At 41.9% G+C, this 21,210-nt stretch overlaps 1 protein-coding gene across 5 annotated transcripts in view; it reads right to left on the bottom strand.

Annotated features, from left to right (window-relative positions):
- Positions 1-20,761, bottom strand: part of dclk1a (doublecortin-like kinase 1a) — a 186,072-nt gene extending 165,311 nt beyond the window's left edge. For 4 of the 5 annotated variants that reach the window (XM_045208230.1, XM_045208229.1, XM_041851477.2 and 1 more), the window contains exons 1-3: positions 20,542-20,761; positions 16,123-16,518; positions 15,501-15,859 (exon numbers count right to left, since the gene is read on the bottom strand). In XM_045208230.1, coding sequence (XP_045064165.1) covers positions 15,501-15,859; positions 16,123-16,483 — 720 coding nt within the window. In that variant the 5' untranslated portion in view covers positions 16,484-16,518; positions 20,542-20,761. Of the gene's footprint in view, positions 1-15,500; positions 15,860-16,122; positions 16,613-20,541 lie in introns of those variants that run through there. The other variant, XM_045208232.1, reaches the window with a different exon arrangement.
- Positions 20,762-21,210: the final 449 nt, after the last annotated feature.

The raw sequence follows: 21,210 nt of genomic DNA on the forward strand, positions 1-21,210 counted from the left end.
GCAGGAACCAATGGGATGCTCGATGGGGGGCTGTCATGCAGGAACCAATGGGATACTTAATGGGGGGCTGTCATGCAGGAACCAATGGGATGATTAATGGGGGCTGTCATGCAGGAACCAATGGGATGCTCGATGGGGGGGCTGTCATGCAGGAACCAATGGGATGCTGAGGGGGGTAATGGGGCTGTCATGCAGGAACCAATGGGATGATTAATGGGGGGCTGTCATGCAGGAACCAATGGGATGCTCGATGGGGGGGCTGTCATGCAGGAACCAATGGGATGCTCGATGGGGGGCTGTCATGCAGGAACCAATGGGATGCTTAATGTGGGGCTGTCATGCAGGAACCAATGGGATGCTTAATGGGGGCTGTCATGCAGGAACCAATGGGATGCTCGATGGGGGGGCTGTCATGCAGGAACCAATAGGATGCTTGAGGGGGGGCATTCATGCAAATACAGGAAAGTCCACAGGCAGGAAAGCCCCGAATTGCGAGCCGCAATCACACACTATTGACCTATCGTGAAAAAATTCATTGAAAGTATAGGGAGAGTTACTTTATTCACTGCGAAGGGCGATCAGCATTTACCCACTTTTAGTTTTTTACCACTGCATCACGGATTTACCTATTGACTACCAAGACCAAACCAAACCAAACCAAGGCATGCATACTTCAGGAGAGTCTGGGTCAGTCTAGATTCAGTCTTGAAACAAATACTGCCACCGTCCACTGAAATTCAAACTCTAGCTATCCCTCTGTCCTAATTTTCCCCTGACACCCTTCATCTCTCCCTGTCCCTCTTCCTCTACCTCACCTCACGCAACCAGCATTCATTTTATTTTCTCTTTCAGTTTTCCTCTCCTCTCTCTCTCTCCTCTCTTCCGTGTTCATTCCCCCCTCTACCTCTTGTTCACTCAGTTCATAATGCACATATCACACACACACACACATCACATCACACACACATACACACATCACACACACACACACACACACACACATCACACACACACACACACACATCACACACACACACGTCACACACACATCACACACACACACACACATCACACACACACCACACACACATCACACACACAGTTCATTTCATTTCAGTCATTTAGCAGACGCTCTTATCCAGACACACATCACACACACACACACACACATACTAACACACACACATATAAACACACACACACATATAAACACACACACACACACACACATATAAACACACACCCACACACACGCTCACTCTTACTGCACTGACTGAGCGGGTTCCAAGCCCGACCTATCCCAGCCGGCAGCCTGTTACCATGCCTACGGGCCAAATCAATGGCGGCTGGTCTATATATAACCCATAATAGTCTTACCTCCTGTGACTGTGACTGAGGGTGAACTGGGAGAGAACAGCATCCCTACACTGGAATCTCCTAGGCTGTGTCTAAAATGGCACCCTACTCCCTATGTAGTACCATGGCCCATAGGGCTTTGGTCAGAAGTAGTGGACTACATAGGGAATAGGGTGCCAGGGCTCGGGTCAGAAGTAGTGGACTACATAGGGAATAGGGTGCCAGCCCACTGGGCACAAACGGGTTGAAACAACGTTGTTTCATTGTACATTTGTCAATGTGATGTGGAATCTAACGTGGAAAATACAGTGGAATTGAAAACAAAAGTTATCAACGCAAACTGTTGTTTTGAGGGTGGAATTTCAACCACAGGATTTTTTCATCATTGTAAGACATTTTGTACATAGACAAATCTTGTACCTTTGAAACAATGTCAGATCTTCAACGTTATATCCACTATCAGAAAACAACTGTAGTCTGGGCAGCACCTCCTACTGGAGAGTCGATCTATCTACAGCTGTCCCTTTGGTCTCCCAGCCAGGGTTTTAACCAAGCCCAGCTTAGCTTTGATATTTGTCACTTACTACTGCCAATGTGCTATTGTGAGAATGATTTGTTGAGAAATCTCTTAATAACTAAATATATTCACTGTTGCTATTGAAATTTTTCCAAAGGATAGGTTCAACAGAGTTTAACAGCTATTGTTTCAAGTCAACCGCAGGGTTCAACAACAAAAAATAGACAATGCATATACATTTGGTTGATTTCAAATGTAACCTTCAAGTTAATCATTAATATGTTTGATTCACATCTCCATCCCAACCAAAATGCTAAGTGTAACAATGGGACTAAATCAAAATCAAACTTTATTTAAAGTGCATTTAAAGTTTGATTAGATTAGAGGTTGTCATGTTCTTTAACTTTGATTTTTTGGTAGAGATGAAGACGTGAATCCAACATATCAATGATTAATTTGTAAACAAGCTGGATGTTGAATTATGTTTGGTTGTCAATGCAACCAAATATCAACATTTGAAGGAGATGTACAGTGCCTTCAGAAAGTATTCACAGTCCTTGATGTGTTTTTTATCCAATGCCTCGCAAAAAAAGGCACCTACCCTCACCATCCCTTTGAACATGGTGAAGTTATTAATTACACTTTGGATGGTAACATTGTAGTTACTCCACAATACTAACCTAATTGACAGAGTGAAAATAAGGAAGCCTGTACAGAATACAAATATTCCAAAACATGTATCCTGTTTGCATCAAGGCACTAAAGTAATACTGCAACAAATGTGGCAAAGCAATTAACTTTTTGTCCTGAATACAATGTGTTATGTATGGGGAAAATCCAATACAGCACATTGCTGAGTACCACTCTTCATGTGTTCAAGCATAGTGGTGGCTGCATCATGTTATGGGTATGCTTTTAATCGTTAAGGACTGGGGAGTTTTTCAGGATAAAAAACAATTAAAAGAATGGAGCTAAGCACAGACAAAATCCTGGTTCAGGAAAACCTGGTTCAGTCTGCTTTCCACCAGACCCTGGGAGATGAATTCACCTTTCAGCAGGACAATAACTCAAAACACAAGACCAAATCTACACTGGAGTTGCTACCAAGAAGACAGTGAATGTTCCTAAGTGGCCGACTTACTGTTTTGACTTAAATCTACTTTAAAATCTATGGCAAGACCTGAAAATGGTTATCTAGCAATGATCAACAGCAAATTTGACAGAGCTTGAAGAATTTTGAAAGATTAATGGGCAAATGTTGCACAATCCAGGTGTGGAAAGCGCTTAGAGACTTACCAAGAAAAACACACAGCTGTAATCGCTGCCAAAGGTGCTTCTACAAAGTATTGACTCAGGGGTGTGAATAATTATGTAAATGAGATATTTCTGTATTTCATTTTCAATAAATATGCAAAAACTAAATAAATAAAAAACATGTTTTCACTTTGTCATTATGGGGTATTGTGTGTAGATGGGTGAGAGAGAAATAAATCCATGTAATCCATTTTGAATGCAGGCTGTACCACAACAAACTGTGGAATAAGTCAAGAGGTCTGAATACTTTGTCAAGGCAGTAACAGAGGGGAGAGGCAGATAGAGAGATGGGAAGGTGACACAGTGTCACACAGCAGGGAGCCACCCAACCCTGTCACGACCCCATCACACACACACACACACCAACGCTCACGCACACACACACACACACACACACACACACATGTACACAAGCACACACAGACACGTCACAGTGGTACACACACTCTTTGCTGGCAGAAAGAGAGAGGAGATCAGGGACAGCATGGGCAAGGCCATTAAGAGCTATCTCCGTCCTATCCATCCAGAACATTCTATCTCCGTCCTATCCATCCAGAACATTCCATCTCCGTCCTATCCATCCAGAACATTCTATCTCCGTCCTATCCATCCAGAACATTCTATCTCCGTCCTATCCATCCAGAACATTCTATCTCCGTCCTATCCATCCAGAACATTCTATCTCCGTTCTATCCATCCAGAACATTCTATCTGCGTTCGATCCATCCAGAACATTCTATCTCCGTTCTATACATCCAGAATATTCTATCTCCGTCCTATCCATCCAGAACATTCTATCTCCGTTCTATACATCCAGAACATTCTTACTACCTCTCTATGGGCTCAACCTTTGAAGTCTCTCAAACAGATGATTGTCTCCTCAGTTTACCTGTCTGCACTAAACATGAGAGAAGACAAGACGTTGTGTGTGTGTGCGTTTGTGTTTGTTTGTTTGTATGCGAGATAGAGAGAGAGAGAGAGAGAGAGAGAGAGAGAGAGAGAGAGAGAGAGAGAGAGAGAGAGAGAGGGAGGGTGGAATATCAATGATGTTCACACAGTGAGCTATTTTAGTCTCTTCATTGCTGCAGGCAGATATAGCTACTGCAGATATAGCTACTGCAGATATAGCTACTGCAGATCAGATATAGCTACTGCAGATCAGATATAGCTACTGCAGATCAGATATAGCTACTGCAGATATAGCTACTGCATATCAGTTATAGCTACTGCATATTAGATATAGCTACTGCATATCAGATATAGCTACAGCAGATATAGCTACTGCAGATCAGATATAGATACTGCAGATCAGATATATCTACTGCAGATATAGCTACTGCAGATATAGCTACTGCAGATATAGTTAAAGCAGATATAGCTACTGCAGATCAGATATATCTACTGCAGATATAGCTACTGCAGATATAGCTACTGCAGATATAGCTACAGCAGATATAGCTACAGCAGATATAGCTACTGCAGATATAGCTACTCCAGATCAGATATAGCTACTGCAGATCAGATATAGCTACTGCAGATATAGATACAGCAGATATAGCTACTGCAGATCAATTATAGCTACTGCAGATATAGCTACTGCAGATCAGATATAGCTACTGCAGATCAGATATAGATACTGCAGATCAGATATAGATACTGCAGATAAAGCTACTGCGGATCAGATATAGCTACTGCAGATATAGATACAGCAGATATAGCTACTGTAGATCAGATATAGACACTGCAGATATAGATACAGCAGATCAGATATAGCTACTGCAGATCAGATATAGCTACTGCAGTTATAGCTACTGCAGATATAGCTACTGCAGATCAGATATAGCTACTGCAGATCAGATATAGCTACTGCAGATATAGCTACTGCAGATCAGATATAGCTACTGCAGTTATAGCTACTGCAGATCAGATATAGCTACTGCAGATATAGCTACTGCAGATCTAGCTACTGCAGATATAGCTACTGCAGATCAGATATAGCTACTGCAGATATAGCTACTGCAGATCAGATATAGCTACTGCAGATATAGCTACTGCAGATATAGCTACTGCAGATATAGCTACTGCAGATCAGATATAGCTACTGCAGATATAGCTACTGCAGATATAGCTACTGCAGATCAGATATAGCTACTGCAGATATAGCTACTGCAGATATAGTTACTGCAGATCAGACTTCATTCATACATCTGTCTCTCTCTCTCTCTCTCTCTCTCTCTACACCTCTACCTCTCTCTCTCTCCCTCTCTCTCTCTACTCTCTCTTTCTCTACCTCTCTCTTTATACCTCTCTCTACTTCTCTCTCTCTCTCTCTCTCTCTCTCTACCACTCTCTCTCTCTTTACCTCTCTCTCAATTCAATTCAAAGGGCTTTATTGGCATGGGAAACATGTTTACATTGCCAAAGCAAGTGAAATAGATAATTAACAAAAGTGAAATAATCTATCAAAATTAACTGTAAACATTACACTCACAAGTTGCAAAGGAATAGACACATTTCAAAAGTCATATTATGGCTATGTACAGTGTTGTACCGATGTGCAAATATCACTCTTCAGAGAAGTGCTGCAGGTAGATATATCTACTGCAGATCAGATATAGCTACTGCAGATTTAGCTACTGCAGATCAGATATAGCTACTGCAAATAAGATATAGCTACTGCAGATCAGATATAGCTACTGCAGATCAGATATAGCTACTGCAGATCAGATATAGATACTGCAGATATAGCTACTGCAGATATAGCTACTGCAGATATAGCTACTGCAGATCAGATATAGCTACTGCAAATAAGATATAGTTACTGCAGATCAGATATAGCTACTGCAGATCAGATATAGCTACTGCAGATCAGATATAGATACTGCAGATATAGCTACTGCAGATATAGCTACTGCAAATAAGATATAGCTACTGCAGATCAGATATAGCTACTGCAGATCAGATATAGCTACTGCAGATCAGATATAGCTACTGCAGATATAGCTACAGCATATATATCTACTGCATATCAGTTATAGCTACTGCATATTAGATATAGCTACTGCATATCAGATATACCTACTGCATATCAGATATAGCTACAGCAGTATAGCTACTGCAGATCAGATATAGCTACTGCAGATCAGATATATCTACTGCAGATATAGCTACTGCAGATATAGCTACTGCAGATATAGTTAAAGCAGATATAGCTACTGCAGATCAGATATATCTACTGCAGATATAGCTACAGCAGATATAGCTACTGCAGATCAGATATAGCTACTGCAGATATAGCTACTGCAGATCAGATATAGCTACTGCAGATCAGATATAGCTACTGCAGATATAGATACAGCAGATATAGCTACTGCAGATCAATTATAGCTACTGCAGATATAGCTACTGCAGATCAGATATAGCTACTGCAGATCAGATATAGATACTGCAGATAAAGCTACTGCGGATCAGATATAGCTACTGCAGATATAGATACAGCAGATATAGCTACTGCAAATAAGATATAGCTACTGCAGATCAGATATAGCTACAGCAGATATAGCTACTGCAGATCAGATATAGATACTGCAGATCAGATATATCTACTGCAGATATAGCTACTGCAGATATAGCTACTGCAGATATAGTTAAAGCAGATATAGCTACTGCAGATCAGATATATCTACTGCAGATATAGCTACTGCAGATATAGCTACTGCAGATATAGCTACAGCAGATATAGCTACAGCAGATATAGCTACTGCAGATATAGCTACTCCAGATCAGATATAGCTACTGCAGATCAGATATAGCTACTGCAGATATAGATACAGCAGATATAGCTACTGCAGATCAATTATAGCTACTGCAGATATAGCTACTGCAGATCAGATATAGCTACTGCAGATCAGATATAGATACTGCAGATCAGATATAGATACTGCAGATAAAGCTACTGCGGATCAGATATAGCTACTGCAGATATAGATACAGCAGATATAGCTACTGTAGATCAGATATAGACACTGCAGATATAGATACAGCAGATCAGATATAGCTACTGCAGATCAGATATAGCTACTGCAGTTATAGCTACTGCAGATATAGCTACTGCAGATCAGATATAGCTACTGCAGATCAGATATAGCTACTGCAGATATAGCTACTGCAGATCAGATATAGCTACTGCAGTTATAGCTACTGCAGATCAGATATAGCTACTGCAGATATAGCTACTGCAGATCTAGCTACTGCAGATATAGCTACTGCAGATCAGATATAGCTACTGCAGATATAGCTACTGCAGATCAGATATAGCTACTGCAGATATAGCTACTGCAGATATAGCTACTGCAGATATAGCTACTGCAGATCAGATATAGCTACTGCAGATATAGCTACTGCAGATATAGCTACTGCAGATCAGATATAGCTACTGCAGATATAGCTACTGCAGATATAGTTACTGCAGATCAGACTTCATTCATACATCTGTCTCTCTCTCTCTCTCTCTCTCTCTCTACCTTTACACCTCTACCTCTCTCTCTCTCCCTCTCTCTCTCTACCTCTCTCTTTCTCTACCTCTCTCTTTATACCTCTCTCTACTTCTCTCTCTCTCTCTCTCTCTCTCTCTCTACCACTCTCTCTCTCTTTACCTCTCTCTCAATTCAATTCAAAGGGCTTTATTGGCATGGGAAACATGTTTACATTGCCAAAGCAAGTGAAATAGATAATTAACAAAAGTGAAATAATCTATCAAAAATTAACTGTAAACATTACACTCACAAGTTGCAAAGGAATAGACACATTTCAAAAGTCATATTATGGCTATGTACAGTGTTGTACCGATGTGCAAATATCACTCTTCAGAGAAGTGCTGCAGGTAGATATATCTACTGCAGATCAGATATAGCTACTGCAGATTTAGCTACTGCAGATCAGATATAGCTACTGCAAATAAGATATAGCTACTGCAGATCAGATATAGCTACTGCAGATCAGATATAGCTACTGCAGATCAGATATAGATACTGCAGATATAGCTACTGCAGATATAGCTACTGCAGATATAGCTACTGCAGATCAGATATAGCTACTGCAAATAAGATATAGTTACTGCAGATCAGATATAGCTACTGCAGATCAGATATAGCTACTGCAGATCAGATATAGATACTGCAGATATAGCTACTGCAGATATAGCTACTGCAAATAAGATATAGCTACTGCAGATCAGATATAGCTACTGCAGATCAGATATAGCTACTGCAGATCAGATATAGCTACTGCAGATATAGCTACAGCATATATATCTACTGCATATCAGTTATAGCTACTGCATATTAGATATAGCTACTGCATATCAGATATACCTACTGCATATCAGATATAGCTACAGCAGTATAGCTACTGCAGATCAGATATAGCTACTGCAGATCAGATATATCTACTGCAGATATAGCTACTGCAGATATAGCTACTGCAGATATAGTTAAAGCAGATATAGCTACTGCAGATCAGATATATCTACTGCAGATATAGCTACTGCAGATATAGCTACTGCAGATATAGCTACAGCAGATATAGCTACTGCAGATCAGATATAGCTACTGCAGATATAGCTACTGCAGATCAGATATAGCTACTGCAGATCAGATATAGCTACTGCAGATATAGATACAGCAGATATAGCTACTGCAGATCAATTATAGCTACTGCAGATATAGCTACTGCAGATCAGATATAGCTACTGCAGATCAGATATAGATACTGCAGATAAAGCTACTGCGGATCAGATATAGCTACTGCAGATATAGATACAGCAGATATAGCTACTGCAAATAAGATATAGCTACTGCAGATCAGATATAGCTACTGCAGATCAGATATAGCTACTGCAGATCAGATATAGATACTGCAGATATAGCTACTGCAGATATAGCTACTGCAGATATAGCTACTGCAGATCAGATATAGCTACTGCAAATAAGATATAGTTACTGCAGATCAGATATAGCTACTGCAGATCAGATATAGCTACTGCAGATCAGATATAGATACTGCAGATATAGCTACTGCAGATATAGCTACTGCAAATAAGATATAGCTACTGCAGATATAGCTACTGCAGATCAGATATAGCTACTGCAGATCAGATATAGCTACTGCATATTAGATATAGCTACTGCAGATCAGATATAGCTACTGCAGATATAGCTACTGCAGATCAGATATAGTTACAGCAGATATAGCTACTGCAGATATAGCTACTGCAGATATAGTTACTGCAGATCAGATATAGTTACAGCAGATCAGATATAGCTACTGCAGATAAGTTACAGCTACTGCAGATCAGATATAGTTACAGCTGATATATATACTGCAGATAAAGCTACTGCAGATATTGGTACTGCAGATATACAGTTGAAGTCTGAAGTTTACATACACCTTAGCCAAATACATTTAAACTCAGTTGTTCACAATTCCTGACATTTATTCCTAGTAAAAAGTCCCTGTCTTAGGTCAGTCGGGATCACCACTTTATTTTAAGAATGTGAAATGTCAGAATAATAGTAGAGAGAATGATTTATTTCAGCTTTTATTTCTTTCATCACATTCCCAGTGGGTCAGAAGTTTACATACACTCAATTAGTATTTGGTAGATATAGCTACTGCAGATATAGCTACAGCATATATATCTACTGCATATCAGTTATAGCTACTGCATATTAGATATAGCTACTGCATATCAGATATACCTACTGCATATCAGATATAGCTACAGCAGATATAGCTACTGCAGATCAGATATAGCTACTGCAGATCAGATATATCTACTGCAGATATAGCTACTGCAGATATAGCTACTGCAGATATAGTTAAAGCAGATATAGCTACTGCAGATCAGATATATCTACTGCAGATATAGCTACTGCAGATATAGCTACTGCAGATATAGCTACAGCAGATATAGCTACTGCAGATCAGATATAGCTACTGCAGATATAGGTACTGCAGATCAGATATAGCTACTGCAGATCAGATATAGCTACTGCAGATATAGATACAGCAGATATAGCTACTGCAGATCAATTATAGCTACTGCAGATATAGCTACTGCAGATCAGATATAGCTACTGCAGATCAGATATAGATACTGCAGATAAAGCTACTGCGGATCAGATATAGCTACTGCAGATATAGATACAGCAGATATAGCTACTGCAAATAAGATATAGCTACTGCAGATCAGATATAGCTACTGCAGATCAGATATAGCTACTGCAGATCAGATATAGATACTGCAGATATAGCTACTGCAGATATAGCTACTGCAGATATAGCTACTGCAGATCAGATATAGCTACTGCAAATAAGATATAGTTACTGCAGATCAGATATAGCTACTGCAGATCAGATATAGCTACTGCAGATCAGATATAGATACTGCAGATATAGCTACTGCAGATATAGCTACTGCAAATAAGATATAGCTACTGCAGATATAGCTACTGCAGATCAGATATAGCTACTGCAGATCAGATATAGCTACTGCATATTAGATATAGCTACTGCAGATCAGATATAGCTACTGCAGATATAGCTACTGCAGATCAGATATAGTTACAGCAGATATAGCTACTGCAGATATAGCTACTGCAGATATAGTTACTGCAGATCAGATATAGTTACAGCAGATCAGATATAGCTACTGCAGATAAGTTACAGCTACTGCAGATCAGATATAGTTACAGCTGATATATATACTGCAGATAAAGCTACTGCAGATATTGGTACTGCAGATATACAGTTGAAGTCTGAAGTTTACATACACCTTAGCCAAATACATTTAAACTCAGTTGTTCACAATTCCTGACATTTATTCCTAGTAAAAAGTCCCTGTCTTAGGTCAGTCGGGATCACCACTTTATTTTAAGAATGTGAAATGTCAGAATAATAGTAGAGAGAATGATTTATTTCAGCTTTTATTTCTTTCATCACATTCCCAGTGGGTCAGAAGTTTACATACACTCAATTAGTATTTGGTAGCATTGCCTTTAAATTGTTTAACTTGGGTCAAACGTTTCGGGTAGCCTTCCACAAGCTTCCCACAATAAGTTGAGAGAATGTTGGCCCATTCATCCTGACAGAGCTGGTGTAACTGAGTCAGGTTTGAAGGCCTCCTTGCTCGCACACGCTTTTTCAGTTCTGCCCACACATTTTCTATAGGATTGAGGTCAGGGCTTTGTGATGGCCACTCCAATACCTTGACTTTGTTGTCCTTAAGCCATTTTGACACAACTTTGGAAGTATGCTTGGGGTCATTGTCCATTTGGAAGACCCATTTGCGACCAAGCTTTAACTTCCTGACTGATGTCTTGAGATGTTGCTTCAATATATCCACAAAATGTTCCTTCCTCATGATGCCATCTATTTTGTGAAGTGCACCAGTCCCTCCTGCAGCAAAGCACCCCCACAGCATGATGCTGCCACCCCCGTGCTTCACGGTTGGGATGGTGTTCTTCGGCTTGTAAGCCTTCCCCTTTTTCCTCCAAACATAACGATGGTCATTATGGCCAAACAGTTCTATTTTTGTTTAATCAGACTAGAGGACATTTCTCCAAAAAGTACAATCTTTGTCCCAATGTGCAGTTTGTACAGATGAACGTGGTACCTTCAGGCATTTGGAATTTGCTCCCAAGGATGAACCAGACTTGTGGAGGTCTAAAAAAAATTCTCTGAGGTCTTGGCTGATTTCTTTTGATTTTCCCATGATGTCAAGCAAAGAGGCACTGAGTTTGAAGGTAGGCCTTGAAATACATCCACAGGTACACCTCCAGTTGACTCAAATGATGGCAATTAGCCTATCAGAAGCTTCTAAAGCCATGTCATCATTTTCTGGATTTTTCCAAGCTGTTTAAAGGCACAGTCAACTTAGTGTATGTAAACTTCTGACCCACTGGAATTGCGAAACAGTGAATTATAAGTGAAATAATCTGTCTGTAAACAATTGTTGGAAAAATTACTTGTGTCATGCACAAAGTAGATGTCTTAACCGACTTGCCAAAACTATAGTTTGTTAACAAGAAGTTTGTGGAGTGGTTGAAAAACTAGTTTTAATGACTCCAACCTACAGTGGGGCAAAAAAGTATTTAGTCAGCCACCAATTGTGCAAGTTCTCCCACTTAAAAAGATGAGAGAGGCCTGTAATTTTCATCATAGGTACACGTCAACTATGACAGACAAATTGAGAAAAAAAAATCCAGAAAATCCCATTGTAGGATTTTTAATGAATTTATTTGCAAATTATGGTGGAAAATAAGTATTTGGTCACCTACAAACAAGCAAGATTTCTGGCTCTCACAGACCTGTAACTTCTTCTTTAAGAGGCTCCTCTGTCCTCCACTCGTTACCTGTATTAATGGCACCTGTTTGAACTTGTTATCAGTATAAAAGACACCTGTCCACAACCTCAAACAGTCACACTCCAAACTTCACAATGGCCAAGACCAAAGAGCTGTCAAAGGACACCAAAAACAAAATTGTAGACCTACACCAGGCTGGGAAGACTGAATCTGCAACAGGTAAGCAGCTTGGTTTGAAGAAATCAACTGTGGGAGCAATTATTAGGAAATGGAAGACATACAAGACCACTGATAATCTCCCTCGATCTGGGGCTCCATGCAAGATCTCACCCGTGGGGTCAAAATGATCACAAGAACGGTGAGCAAAAATCCCAGAACCACACGGGGGACCTAGTGAATGACCTGCTGAGAGCTGGGACCAAAGTAACAAAGCCAACCATCAGTAACACACTACGCCGCCAGGGACTCAAATCCTGCAGTGCGAGACGTGTCCCCCTGCTTAAGCCAGTACATGTCCAGGCCCGTCTGAAGTGCATTTGGATGATCCAGAAGAGGATTGGGAGAATGTCATATGGTCAGATGAAACCAAAATATAACTTTTTGGTAAAAACTCAACTCGTCATGTTTGGAGGACAAAGAATGCTGAGTTGCATCCAAAGAACACCATACCTACTGTGAAGCATGGGGTTGGAAACATCATGCTTTGGGGCTGTTTTTCTGCAAAGGGACCAGGACGACTGATCCGTGTAAAGGAAAGAATGAATGGGGCCATGTATCGTGAGATTTTGAGTGAAACCCTCCTTCCATCAGCAAGGGCATTGAAGATGAAACGTGGCTGGGTCTTTCAGCATGACAATGATCCCAAACACACCGCCCGGGCAACGAAGGAGTGGCTTCGTAAGAAGCATTTCAAGGTCCTGGAGTGGCCTAGCCAGTCTCCAGATCTCAACCCCATAGAAAATATTTGGAGGGAGTTGAAAGTCTGTGTTGCCCAGCGACAGCCCCAAAACATCACTGCTCTAGAGGAGATCTGCGTGGAGGAATGGGCCAAAATACCAGCAACAGTGTGTGAAAACCTTGTGAAGACTTACAGAAAACGTTTGACCTGTGTCATTGCCAACAAAGGGTATATAACAAAGTATTGAGAAACTTTTGTTATTGACCAAATACTTATTTTCCACCATCATATGCCAATAAATTCATTAAAAATCCTACAATGTGATTTTCTGGATTTTTTTTTCTATTTTTGTCTGTCATAGTTGACGTGTACCTATGATGAAAATTACAGGCCTCTCTCATCTTTTTAAGTGGGAGAACTTGCACAATTGGTGGCTGACTAAATACTTTTTTTCCCCACTGTAAGTGTATGTAAACTTCCGACTTCAACTGTAGTTACTGCAGATCAGATATAGCTCCTGCAGATATACTTACTGCAGATCAGATATAGCTACTGCAGATCAGATATAGCTACTGCAGATCAGATATAGCTACTTCAGATCAGATATAGCTACTGCAGATCAGATATAGCTACTGCTGATATAGCTACTGCAGATATAGTTACTGCAGCTCAGACTCCATTCATACATCTCTCTCTCTCTCTCTACCTCTCTCTCTCTCTACCTCTCCACCTCTCCACCTCTACCTCTCTCTCTCTACCTCTACACCTCTACCTCTCCACCTCTACCTCTACACCTCTACCTCTACACCTCTACCTCTACACCTCTACCTCTACACCTCTACCTCTACACCTCTACCTCTACACCTCTACCTCTACACCTCTACCTCTCCACCTCTACCTCTACACCTCTACCTCTACACCTCTACCTCTCCACCTCTACCTCCACCTCTACCTCTACACCTCTACCTCTACACCTCTACCTCTACACCTCTACCTCTACACCTCTACCTCTACACCTCTACCTCTACACCTCTACCTCTACCTCTCTCAATTCAATTTCAATTCAATTCAATTCAATTTCAATTTAAGGGCTTTATTGGCATGGGAAACATATGTTTACATTGCCAAAGCAAGTGAAATAGATAATAAACAAATGTGAAATAATCAATCAAAAATTAACAGTAAACATTACACTCAGAATTTCCAAAAGAATAAAGACATTTCAAATGTCATATTATGGCTATATACAGTGTTGTAACAAATAGTTAAAGTACAAATGGGAAAATAAATAAACATAAATATGGGTTGTATTTACAATGGTGTTTGTTCTTCACTGGTTGCCCTTTACTTGTGGCAACAGGTCACGAATCTTGCTGCTGTGATGGCACACTGTGGTATTTCACCCAGTAGATATGGGAGTTTATCAAAATTGGATTTGTTTTGGAATTCTCTATCTATCGCTACACATCTCCATGTATTTCTCTCTCCAGTATGTTTACCTTGTTTACCTGTGTCTGACTGTCTAAAAAGGACACAGAGACATAGAACAACAAAGCTATCATTGTATTCTCTCTTAAGGTAGTGGGTTCGATCCCCGGGACCACCCATACACAAAAAAACAAACATGTATGCACGCATGACTGTAAGTCGCTTTGGATAAAAGCGTCTGCTAAATGGCATATTATTTATATTATTATTATTTTTGTCAGTCTCATCATCTTCTTCTCTCTCTCTCTAAGAGATACCACAACAGAAGGAGTCAGGGACGAGTACATTATTCTATTGGTTCCATTCTTTAGCAACAACACAAGGAGTCAGGGACGAGTACATTCTTCTATTGGTTCCCTTCTATAGCAACACAACTAGCAAACAAGTTAATGTACATAAACCAGCTCTCTCCCGTTGGACAAGAGGACGCGTTCCAAGCACATACTACCCAGCACAGCCCAAACCATCCTCTCTCAGCTGCCTTAAACACACACACACACACCCCTGCTCAAAAGCAGACAAGCCAACCCCCATAGTTCAGCAAACCACCTCCATCTCTCACCTGTTTCCCCTCCAGTGTATAGATCCTCTTCACCACTCCAGAGTCCAGTTTGATGGCCTCTGTGATGTCGGTCAGGACCTGTTCGTATGAATGTGCTGTCTTCTTATTGAGCAGGATCCGTACAGCCTTCCTGGGCTTCACCCCACTACGCACCACCGTCACCAGCTTGGGCCGGATGAAGTCCTTCACTGCCTGGTCCCGGGTGTCTGGAGGTCCGGCCTTGGAGCTGCCCAGGAAAGGAGGACCGCGGGCGGCCGCCGCAGACGAAGCTTTAACGTTCACCGACCAGTTGGGGTTGACGTTCTTGGTGTAGTCGAGCTTCTTGAAGACCTCGATGCAGCCGCACACGTAGCTCTCGCCTGGGTAGGGGAGAGAGGGGGAGATTCACCGGGAGAAGGGGAGGGGGAGATGGGGGGAGAGATATGGGGTCACCTCCTCCATGCATTTAAGAGCATTGGATTATGAGAGAGAGAGAGAGAGAGAGAGAGAGAGAGAGAGAGAGAGAGAGAGAGAGAGAGAGAGAGAGAGAGAGAGAGAGAGAGAGAGAGAGAGAGAGAGAGAGAGAGAGAGAGAGAGAGAGAGAGACCTACACAAACCGGCAATAATAAATACATTATATTACCCTCCACCAGTTGATCGGTGCTGGTGATCTTTTTGGTTCCATCCACTGAGTAGATAGTCCGGACGCCCTGTGGCAGGTTCACATTATCGGACAGGGAGCGGGTCAGGTCCTCCAGCAGAGCGTCAAAAGACCGGAACCGGTCCGCGGAGATGGCGTACACTATCCCGTTAAAGTAGCGGTCCCCGTTGCGGTAGAAGCGGACCTTCTTGGCCTTCTTCTCCGAGCTGAGGGTCTTGAGGGTCCGGGTGCGGTAGAGGCTGCAGTGGGCGCTGTGTGCTGGGCTGGTCACCCCGTTCAGCCTGCCCCCTCCTCGGCTGTGCCGCTGCGCCTTATCCCGCTCCTCGAAATGCTCAAGCTCCATCGCGCTGCCAAAGGTCACAAGAACGGCTCTACTATCTAAAGAAATGAAAAGATAATCAGGACGAAAACTAAACAAATAATTAAAGCTTTTAATATGGTAATCTGAGATTGTCCAGTTAAAGTATGTCAAAATAATGTCCAAACAACAAGCGTGGTAGTTTCAATTAACCGGTTTGTCCTGCCGGACGGTCTCTCTCCGTGTTAGCTAGTATCCGTGGTCTCAAAATAACTTCCTAATGACAGATTATGCTTCCTAAGCCCTGGACAGTACAGTAGGGTAGGCTGTGGATGGACAGTAGTATGCTACACTACGTGGTGTGTCATGGGATTGCAAGGGAGTGACTGGTCTTAGTCCGATAGCCATGTGCTTTCTGGTGCTTTATAAATATTTAAAAACTGGGCACACAGAGAGGGCCATCACACAAAATGTCCCAAGATTTATACACAGCAAAATCGTCAGTCTTCATATCCTGGTGTAAGCAGTTTTGGTGTTGATGTGGTGATACTTTGTGTTACTATGAATGGAATGAAAGCCAGCGGTTGTTGCTTAAAAAATTGTTTAAAAATACTGTTGTTCAACCAGGGTGTAAAATTGGCAAATGTTACCTAGTGTTGAATTTTCATTGTGTTAAATTAAATTAACTCTATAAGTATTAAATGAACACACATTGGTGTAAAAGTACCCCATTGTTGGTGTTAATAACCGGTGTTAAACAAAAACCATGCCCATCATTATCATATTTCCCAGCATGCTCTATTGCAGGTAGATTTTTTGAATTGTTTGTTTCAATATCTATGTTTTTGCATTTACAGTGCATTCGGAAAGTATTCAGACCCCTTCACTTTTTCCACATATTGTTACGTTACAGCCTTATTCTAAAATGGATTAAATTGTTTGTTTTTTCTCATCAATCTACACACAATACCCCATAATGGCAAAGCAAAAACCGGAAATACGACATTTACATAAGTATTCAGACCATTTACTCAGTACTTTGTTGAAGCACGCTTGGCAGCGATTACAGCCTTGAGTCTTCTTGGGTATGACGCTACAAGCTTGGCACACCTGTATTTGGGGAGTTTCTCCCATTCTTCTCTGCAGATCCTCTCAAGCTCTGTCAGGTTGGATGGGGAGCGTTGCTGCACAGCTATTTTCAGATCTCTCCAGAGATGTTTGATTGGGTTCAAGTCCGGGCTCTGGCTGGGCCACTCAAGGACATTCAGAGACTTGTCCCGAAACCACTCCTGCATTGTATTGGCTGTGTGCTTAGGGTCGTTGTCCTGTTGGAAGGTGAACCTTCACCCCAGTCTGAGCTACTGAGTGATCTGGAGCAGGTTTTCATCAAGGCTCTCTCAGTACTTTGCTCCATTCATCTTTCCCTCGATCCTGACTATTCTCCCAGTCCCTGCCGCTGAAAAACATCCCCACAGCATGATGCTGCCACCACCATTCTTCACCGTAGGGATGATATTGGCCAGGTGATGAGCGGTGTCTGGTTTCCTCCAGACGTGACGCTTGGCATTCAGGCCAAAGAGTTCAATATTGGTTTCATCAGACCAGAGAATCTTGTTTCTCATGGTCTGAGAGTCTTTTAGGTGCCTTTTGGCAAATTCCAAGCAGGCTGTCATGTGCCTTTTACTGAGGAGCGACTTCCATCTGGCCACTCTACCATAAAGGCCTGATTGGTGGAGTGCTGCAGAGATGGTTGTCCTTCTGGAAGTTTCTCTCATCTCCACAGAGGAACTCTGGAGCTCTGTCAGAGTGACCATCGGTTTCTTGGTCACCTCCCTGACCAAGGCCCTTCTCCCCCGATTGCTCCGTTTGGCCGGGTGGCCAGCTCTAGGAAGAGTCTTGGTGGTTCCAAACTTCTTCCATTTAAGAATGATGGAGGCCACTGTGTTCTTGGGGACCTTCAATGCTGCAGAAATTTTTTGGTACCCTTCCCCAGATCTGTGCCTCGACACAATCCTGTCTCGGAGCTCTACGGACAATTCCTTCAACCTCATGGCTTGGTTTGTGCTCTGACATGCACTGTCAACTGTGGGACCTTACTGTATATAGACAGGTGTGTGCCTTTCCAAATCATGTCCAATCAATTGAATTTACCACAGGGGGACTCCAATCAAGTTGTAGAAACATCTCAAGGATGATCAATGGAAACAGGATGCACCTGAGCTCAATTTCGAGTCTCATAGCAAAGGGTCTGAATACTTATTTGCAAACATTTCTAAAATCCTGTTTTCGCTTTGTCATTATTGGGTATTGTGTGTAGATTGATGAGGAAAACATTTCATTTAATCAATTTTAGAATGAGGCTGTAACGTAACAAAATGTGCAAAAAGTGAAGGGGAAAAATTTTCCGAATGCACTGATTGATTCATTAAACTCATGCTACTCAAACATAAAGAAATACAATTCTAAGCTAATCCAATCTGTTACATCTGAAATGGTCATTCCAGTTTAGATGCTTAAGCTAGTCTCATATCTTAGTCTTCCCAACCCGGCAATCATTCTGAATGCAGGTGATAAAAAATTCAAAATGTTGAGATATCCCCACTCTGGCTGGAATCCAACAGGAATTCAAGCTTAATGTGAATTGGAGGCCTTATTTCGCCTGTAAACCGTGAGTTTCTGTTGACTGTATTAGAGTAAAACTAGGCCCTCTAAATAGGGCCTTATGGATTATATGTTCTATGTGCTTTAGAATTGAATGTGAATGATAATATACTAGCTTAGAATCTCACTTGGAGAAGGCCAGAGGCCTGTGAACGGATGAATGCAACAACCACGCCTCTCCTCCTCCTTGCTCGGGCAGGCTTCGGCGTTCGTCGTCCCCTGGGAGTACTAGCTACTACCGCTTGATGTTTTCGATGGTTGTTTTGTCGTGTCTAGTTGTTGCACCTGTTTCGTATTCTGTATTGATTATGTCACCTATAAGTTCCCCTGTGTTATGTTTGCATGTTGTGTGTTATTGTCCGCTTGTCGTATGCGTACTGGGTTCGGAACCTTGGCATCTATTGTTGGTTTTTACGCACCCCGCGTGTGTTGTTCGCCTCCAGTGTTTCGAGGCCGTTTATTTTTGTGTATTATTGAGTTGTTCAGTAAAGTCGTCTTGACTTTATTCCTCTGTGTCCTGCGCCTGACTTCACCACCACATCCACATCAGCAACACTAGCTTAGAATCTCACTTGGTGAAGGCCAGAGGCCTGTGAACAGATGAACGCAACAACCACGTCTCTGTCACTAACTAACAAATACGGTCACGTGTGTGATAACTCTACAATTCCCTCGAGAGGCAAGGCGCTGTGGGAAATATGCAAAAAAGGCTTTACACTAAGCAGTGTGTTAATGTCACACTGAAAAGTGTGGACCCGTATAGACACTGGACCAATGCTAAATATAACACTGTCGGTGTTGATTTAACATAGGAGAATTTTGCTGTGAAGGTCTCAGTGAACACCATAACGGTGTACATTTAACACTGACCTATTGTAAACATGTAATTCTTAAGTGTTAAATACAAGGTATTAGTGAACACCATGACAGTGTAACAATGAGTTGGTCTTCCATGTTAACACCACTGGTGTTGGAACGCATCGGTGTTAAAAGGGCAACACTTTGAAAAAAGTGTAAATTCAACATTTTCTGGTGGTTCTCGTATAACCATTTTGCTGAGTAATGCAGAGTTCACACACTAACCAGCCCATTGCTTACAAAGCCATTTTCTCTTCGATTACAAAAATGAGAAAAGATTGATAAACTGAATTTCTTATCTGAAAGATATGTTTGATTGTGTTATTGTGTCCAGTTGACAACGTAGAGGGGTTTCAAATAGGTCAATACATGCATGGAGACCACTTTCAACGGTATCGATCAAACCGATCAAACATATCAACAAATCAACAATGATTTTCCGCCACAGAGAGGGGGCTGTGAAAGACACATTTCGAATAATAGCCACATAGAAAAGGAAACAGAGAAACAGAGAGATGGATAGACGCGCTGTGAACTTTGCTTGTTTCCCTGCAGTAAATGATAGTTTTCCATTGTTTGCTTACCTAAGTGGTTCACTAAGGATTCTGTCACCTCCAGTCTTGCTGCGTGTATTTCCCCAGAAAACTGAAGAACGGGTTTCAGTAAACAGTAGCCGGTGCAGTGTAGACTCTGACCTTTCTCTCTCCCCTGACGGCTATCAGAAACCGCAGCTTACGCAGAACAGCTCAGACCCGCACCTTCTTTGTTTTCCTGTGGATCTCTCCTCCACCACCACCACCACTACCAGTGAGCGAGTGAGCGTGTGTGTGCTTGAGAGAGAGAAAAAGAGAGAGAGAGAACATGCGTGGAGGCTGGGCTGGGCTAGGCAGCAGCTGCTGCTCTCTCTATACCCCTCCCCTCCCTCTCTTCCCTCCCCTCCCTCCCTCCCCTCCCTCCCTCCCTCCCTCTCTTCTGTCGTGCCGTGATTTTCATTGAGCCGTCACTCATTGTGATTCAGTCCCACACCTCGGGCTCGTGCTACAGGCCCGCACCCCCGCCTCACACGCAGCACGCCCCCCCCCCGGCCCACCAGACACCCTGAGCTGTCAGGGGCCCACACGAAAAATATACTACAGTTTACTATAGAATGCTACAGTACTTACTATAGAATTCTGTAGTAAACTGTAGTATACTGTAGAATACTATACTACACACGGTAGTATCCCTCGAGCATGTGTAGTACTTACTATATA

This window comes from Coregonus clupeaformis, chromosome 27 (genome assembly GCF_020615455.1).
Source record: "Coregonus clupeaformis isolate EN_2021a chromosome 27, ASM2061545v1, whole genome shotgun sequence".
Taxonomy (NCBI): Eukaryota; Metazoa; Chordata; class Actinopteri; order Salmoniformes; family Salmonidae; genus Coregonus; species Coregonus clupeaformis.